Below are 6,867 nucleotides of genomic sequence, written 5' to 3'. Positions count from 1 at the left end.
AATAAGTGAATTTATTTCACCTTGTAAGTCACAATTAAAAGAGTGATCAAACAACTGACAGTGAACAGTGACTCCCAAGTAAGTTCAAACCAAATAGAAAAAGTGAAGCAGTGAAATAATACATGATATATGGCAATGCAAACAACCATATCATTTAGTCCTTTTTATATTACAATAACTATCGTTTTCAAATAACTAAGTGTTGTGAATGAGCAACGGTTTCTTTGCGCTTGTTGTTACAAGGTGAAATAAGTTCACTTTTTTACATGACAAACTCTGCAAGTATATATTGTGATGCATCTGGAATGTAGTTATTTAGCTGTAGTATTGACAACTATTTTGAATGAGTTCTATATGAGCTACTGTATATATTTTGTAATGTGCTGTAGCCATGTCCAGCATTTGCCTGCACTGGCATTTACCGCTCTGCAGAATATCCTCATAGAAAGACCTGAAGACATGGTGGAAGATGATGACCAGTCAGACATCAACCCAGTCTTTGGGGCAATACCCATTGCAGAAGCGCAGGATTCATTCGACGCACGGTTTCCATCAAGTCGCATGCCAATGCCATGAAATGAATACAGAAAACAAAGGTGTGGCAATTAGATGTATTAAGCATCATAGGAGAACCATGAATAATCTTAATTATGGTGTCAGACACGGCCCTCACTCTGAATCCACTTCGTTCAATGGTAAACAGAAATCGCAAAACGACATCCAAGACGATGCTCATGAACAACGATCCCAACCCGCCCAATCCCTTTACACTTGCATATGTACTACCAGTGGCACACAGACGGCCGCCACCCTCTGATGGAACCACATTCTCAAAACACCCTGAACAATCTCCACCCAACAAGGGACACCTTGACCCAAAACTTAGCATCTAACACTCCATGTTACCGGACAACATCCGCTGCCCATTTGACAAACTGTTTCAACACATTTGTTGGTGCTCAATATCATTTTCAACAAGGGTGTCACAGGCCATTCCCCCTGCCCCATCCGCCCCTTCCTCCCCGCCCTTTGGCATAGGGTTTACCAGCTCTCAAGGGAGCCTTCCCATGTCTTAATCTCCTGTTTCGGAAGTTAGTGTTATATACATTGGTTGAAATGGCAGCAACTCGAGATGGTGCCATAGGTAGTGCATGCTGCCTAGCAGCAGCTGTGGCGATCTGTGGAACAGACTGCGGTGGCATTCGTTGTCTCAAGGATTCTGGAAGTGGTTGGCGGATCTCACCGTCGTCCGAGTCCGATGTAACTGTGGAGGAGGGGAACATGGCCGCTACAGCTGCCTGTGCTTGAATGGAGATGATTTCAGATACCCTTGTAATCATTTCCTGCATGGCACGCTGCACACCCAAAATGTCGCCCTGGATAGCTGTAATTCTATTGTTCTGAGCAGCCATGTCCCGTCCCTTTGCAGCCATTTCCCGCCGCAAGGCAGCACTGTCCTGCAAGACACGCAAGAGATTTGCGTTCACCTTCGTCAATTCCATGTGACGTAGGCGAATTGTATGGGCTACTTGCCGCATAGCTGTCCTGATGCTTTTCAGTATCAGTGTCTGTTCCTCACGGGCACGTACAGTGTCCTTGTCCAACTCATCACTGCTGGCATCATCAGTGGAGCTGCTGTTGCTACGGCTGCATGGCACAAGTTGTCCTGTCGGTGGCTGTGGCGGATCCTGCCTTCTCATGCTGGTAATGCAGGGGATGACGGGCTGAGTGTCACAGTTAGTGGTGCTAGTTGGGCTTGCGTGTGGTTGGACAAGATGGTTGCTGGGACCAGCTTCTTCAGGATCTGCAAATTCAAAAGATGTGTTAGTACAAGTCTTTACATGTAACAGCATGCTGCCAATTGATAACAGCCCAATCAGTATGGCCACTTGGGCATCTCTTGGACCATCGGTGGAGGGAGCCCTTAAGCCACAAATGAATCTGGCACACAAGCACGCCTACAAGAGCTGGTTTGTCCCCCATCAAGAGCCACCAAGTCATACTGTTGATCCTCGTTGCCTGTAAGCAATGTGTCCCCTGGCGCATTCTAATATTTTCATACTACCCACTGTTGCATGTCATAGCTAGCAATCTCCTGTCCTGTTCAGCGAAGTATGCCTTTCATTTAAAAATGTTATACATACTCAGAGGTGTATTACAGATGAAGAGTCCAGAATGCAGTCATAACTAAGAACTTTAGCAAGTCAGAGCTTGTTTTTAGCTATTGAATGCTGTGCCCGAGCGTTAGTTGGCCAATGTTTTAATATGTCGCATGGACTGTGACAGAACCTCTTATAAGACTGCAGGTCTAGTTCAGGGCCGGACTGGCCGTAGCGGGCACCGGGCAATCCCCCGGTGCGCCGCACGGGTGGGGGGCCGGTTTCGGGGCCCTGGGGGCCGTTTTTGTTACAGGGCCGTTTTTGCAGCATAGCTGCCAAATCGGCCCTGTAACACAATCGGCCGAAAATCGCCCTGGCAAAGAGCTCGGTGGCACCCCCCCTCCCTGGGGGGAGGGGGCCAGCAGAGCACTTTGCCAGAGCCGGTTGTGGTTCCCAGTCCGGCCCTGGTCTAGTTACCTTAATCTGGAGAAGAAATCCTCCAGAAAAAAAGACATTTCGCTAGGTATTAGATTGGTCAGTGGGACAGCACGGTTCAGGGTGTCCAGGAGGTGAAAAACAAGGGTAGAGGCTACTGTGGAGTTGAATACCGTCAGAGGAATCACAGACCACAAGGAAGCAGTAATTGAGAATAATGTGTATTATAGCCGTGGGTTGAAAGTGCATGTTGCAAAAGATAAATAATTTGCAGCAACTGCATAAATATGGAGAAGTTGCAAAAATAAACAGCATTATTTTAGGATGTGCAAAGGGTTATGACATGCGGGAAATGACGGAAGGAAGTGCAAGCAGGCACAATAAGTCAAGTCAAAAAATACTTGTATTGATTCTTTAAAAATCATAAAAGGATGGCAAACCATCATAAAATACTAATTCTGAACATTAAATGAGCATATGTATATAAACAATATTGTTATTAAAAAAATCTTTTTTTTTTTTTTGAACATTGATCAGGAAGAAAACCATTAAAAAAACATGATCACAGTAAAGGGTCAGTCAACGGGCTGTATAATTTCTACTTGGCATGAGGAAATTTTGTCCAATTCTTTTGCTGCGGTTTTCCAGAATTTTATGGCGCTACAGGAGAGTGGAGTAGAGAGCCCTCCAAGACACCTAATGACAGCAACTCTACATGTTCTGATCTGTTCTTTCCTTAAAATCTCCCGAAGAAAGCAGGCACAATAAAAACAACATTCTACAGATTAGGGAGGTAAATTTCACAAGGGTAGGCAGACCTTACTGTATCATAAAAATAGGACGGGAAGGTTTTCGGGTTGGCTGTTTCTGGCATCAGGTAAATGTTTGGAGAGGATGTTTAGCTGATATATGAAGAATGGACCAAAAAACATGCTCAAGGAATGTGGGAACAAGCCAATTGAAAGAGCAGAATATTTTCTGTCCACATTAGAATTTAAAGAGTGATAACAGGCAAAGGTGTATATGACCAATGATGGTGTGTGCCTTCTAAAGGAACTTAAACATTAAAATAGACCTTAATCGCCTGGACTGTGTGTTTTTCAGAGCAAAGAAAGGAGAGCATCTAGAAAGAAATGTGAACATAAATATCTTGACGTTTCTAGTGACATGTTTGGGGTGCTTAAATGTTTTACCTACATAATATTACAAGAGGAAAAAGTAATTCTTAAAATACATAAAGCACTTATTGTGCCTATATTAACTAGAGATGATTTAGAGGGAACTGGATTGGCTTTATAAGGATATCGGGACAGAATAGACAGGAGCTTTTAAATGGCTTCGGTTTGTGATTCTTGCTAAAAAGCATGGCAGACGTTTGGGACTTGTGGGACCGGACCCTTCCCTGGTGCCACTAGAGATGATGTTCCAGAACAGACAGTTGTCCTTACAATTGGCAACTTGTAGGAAGCTCTCACATTTGTCCCTTTCTAAATCTTTTTTAGCATCAACAAGGGCCTTTTTATGGACATGCCTGCCTCCTGGATCAAGGACCTGTCTTGCTCCTTTATTGCCTCGACTAATTTGGACTTTGGCGTCTCTGCATGTTTTGTTGTACCAGGTCGGAGGTTGCTTCCTCTCAACAATACGCCTGGTTGCCACACAATAAAATAGGGTCCTTAGCTTCATATACAGCCCAATGTGAGACTCAGAAATGGCATCCAGCGACTCTTCCGAACCTTTCAGAAGAAGTGGCACCAGACCCTCCATTCCTTCAGCCACAATATGGAAAATCTGACTTATGGCCTCCTGCCAGGTATCCAAGCTACATCATTTAAGCCTACACCTATTGCTAGTGATCCTCAATCTCCTGTCCAGTAGCTCTCCACAATGGTCAGCCTGTTCAACTAGGTTTAAATTTAGTGTGAGGACTAGAACACTGTGGTCACCATCCTGTCGAGGCACTACTTGCAGGTCTTCGAGGAGTGGGCCCAAAAGAATATAATCAATCAAGCTGGTTGAGTTTCGGAGATTAAATGTATGAGCTCCAAATTGATCTGAACTTGTTCAGCCATTACAGGCGCTCAACCCCTGATTTAAGGTAGGGGCATTGCTCTTTATTGGCGTGAGACCATTTTCCCCCAGGAGAGATATTTCAAAGGCTGGGACGGACCATAAATCATCTTCTTCCGTTGAGAGGTACATGGTATCGAGAGCAAAAGGCTCAAACTGACACGAGGTCACCCTCGCCCCCCCCCCCAATTATTCTTGTGTCTTGTGACTGGAGTGATATCTATGAATTCAGTTGGTCAGAACCATGGTTTCCCGGTCTCTTCCAGCTGGTCTACAGTACACATTGCATCTTAGGTAGGTTTTACACTGTGGGCCCTTAAGGCATATACACAGTAAATCAGAGGAGTCAACCAAGATGTCTTTTATCATACCCCGCACTATAGTCCTAACGAACAAGTTACTTACCTTCGGTAACGATGTATCTGTAAGAAACATTAGTTAGTTAGATTCCTCACCTTAGAATATCCCCAGGCGTCAGACTGGATCCGGAAGATTTTTCGTCAGCAATACCCCTTGCGCGTCGCTAGGCGTCGTCTGCGGCTCCGCGTCAGTCGTCGGCGTCGTGCGCCGGAATGACGTCGGAGTACTTAGACGCCGCCCTTGCGCGCTGACGTCAGTTCTTGTACATAGCCTTCCGCGCCAGGAACGCAGAGCCATGCAAAGACCGACACTGGTGCCAAAAATAAAATCTAGGGCCCTGAAAAGGATAACCTTAACCCTAGATGTCAGTTCGCAGAACGGGGAGGATGGGTGGGTCGGTGAGGAATCTAACTAACTAATGTTTCTTACAGATACATCGTTACTGAAGGTAAGTAGCTTGTTCATCTAAAAGAAACCCGTTAGATTCCTCACCTTAGAATAGATACCCAAGCAATACCATCCCCGGTGGTGGGTCTGCGAACCAAGATCACACCAGAAAGTCCTGGAGGACAGAACGGCCAAAGAAGCCATCCCTCCGGACTTGGCTGTCAAGGCAATAATGCCTGGCAAACGTGTGTAGCGAAGCCCACGTTGCCGCCTGACAGATGTCCTGCAAAGGGACACCTCGTCCCAAAGCAGTAGTAGCCGCCGTGGCCCGAGTAGAATGGGCGCGCAGCCCAACAGGAGGGTCCTTTTTTGCCAAGGAGTAACAAATTTTGATGCACAAAACGACCCACCGAGAGATGGTCTGTTTGTGCACAGCTTTCCCCTTCTTAGCACCCACGTATCCAACGAAAAGTTGGTCGTCCACCCGGAACTGCTTTGTGCGGTCCAAATAAAAGGAGAGCGCACGTTTTGGGTCCAGACGGTGGAGCCTCTCTTCCTCTTTGGAAGGATGCGGAGGCGGAAAGAAGGTGGGCAAGGTGACAGACTGCCCAAGATGAAATGGAGTCACCACTTTCGGAAGAAAGGAGGGACGAGGCCGAAGGACAACCTTGTCCGGATGAACAGACAGAAAAGGAGGCTTTGAAGATAAAGCCTGGAGCTCACTCACCCGTCTAGCCGAGGTGATGGCTACCAGAAAAGCAGTCTTAAGAGTCAGAAGGCGAAGAAGACAATTGTGAAGAGGCTCGAAGGGAGCGCACATCAGGAATGTCAAGACAAGATTCAAGTCCCACTGAGGCATTACAAACGGGACAGGAGGGAACGTGTGAGTAATGCCCTTTAGAAAGCGTGTAACCACAGGGGACTTGAAAAGAGAAGGCTGATGAGGAAGCCGCAAGAAGGCAGAGATGGCAGCAAGATAACCTTTCAAGGTGCCCAGGGCAGAGCCCGGCCGGGCCAAAGAAAGAAAAAAAAGAGGAGAACCAAAGAAAGAGGTGCGGAAAGGGGATGCACAGCGTTTGCTGTGCACCATGCCACAAATTTGTTCCACCGGCAGGCGTATACCGTCTTTGTGGAGGGACGCCTGGCTGCCAGAATGATATCACAAACTTCAGGAGGCAAGTCAAATGGCATCAACTGCCGCCGCTCAATCTCCACGCATGGAGGTGGAGGCTGGACAGGTTCGGGTGGAGGACCGTCCCCTGCTGCTGCGACAGAAGATCCTCCGGAAGGGGCAGACGTATCGGAGGATCGGTCAACATACTGAGTAGCTCGGGATACCAGTACCTTCGTGCCCAATCCGGAGCCACCAAGATGACTTGGGCCCGGTCGTGCCTGATCTTCTTCAGCACTCTGGGCAGAAGTGGTATAGGCGGAAAGGCGTACAACAGACCGCAACTCCACTCGTGACGAAAAGCGTCGCCGAGCGAGTGCCGCCTTGGAAATTCCAACGCGCAGA

General features: G+C 47.0%; 1 protein-coding gene across 2 annotated transcripts in view; it reads right to left on the bottom strand.

Moving 5' to 3' along the window:
• Positions 1 to 597: 597 nt before the first annotated feature.
• LOC146816493 (uncharacterized) overlaps positions 598 to 6,867 on the bottom strand; it is a 50,678-nt gene continuing 44,408 nt past the window's right edge. For both annotated transcript variants that reach the window (XM_085610345.1, XM_085610346.1), the window contains exon 3: positions 598 to 1,804. In XM_085610345.1, the coding sequence (XP_085466471.1) occupies positions 984 to 1,804 (821 nt within the window). In that variant the 3' untranslated portion in view covers positions 598 to 983. The remainder of the gene's footprint in view (positions 1,805 to 6,867) is intronic.

This window comes from Triturus cristatus, chromosome 6 (genome assembly GCF_964204655.1).
Source record: "Triturus cristatus chromosome 6, aTriCri1.1, whole genome shotgun sequence".
NCBI classification, from domain to species: Eukaryota; Metazoa; Chordata; class Amphibia; order Caudata; family Salamandridae; genus Triturus; species Triturus cristatus.
This window is presented reverse-complemented; position numbering and strand designations above follow the sequence as displayed.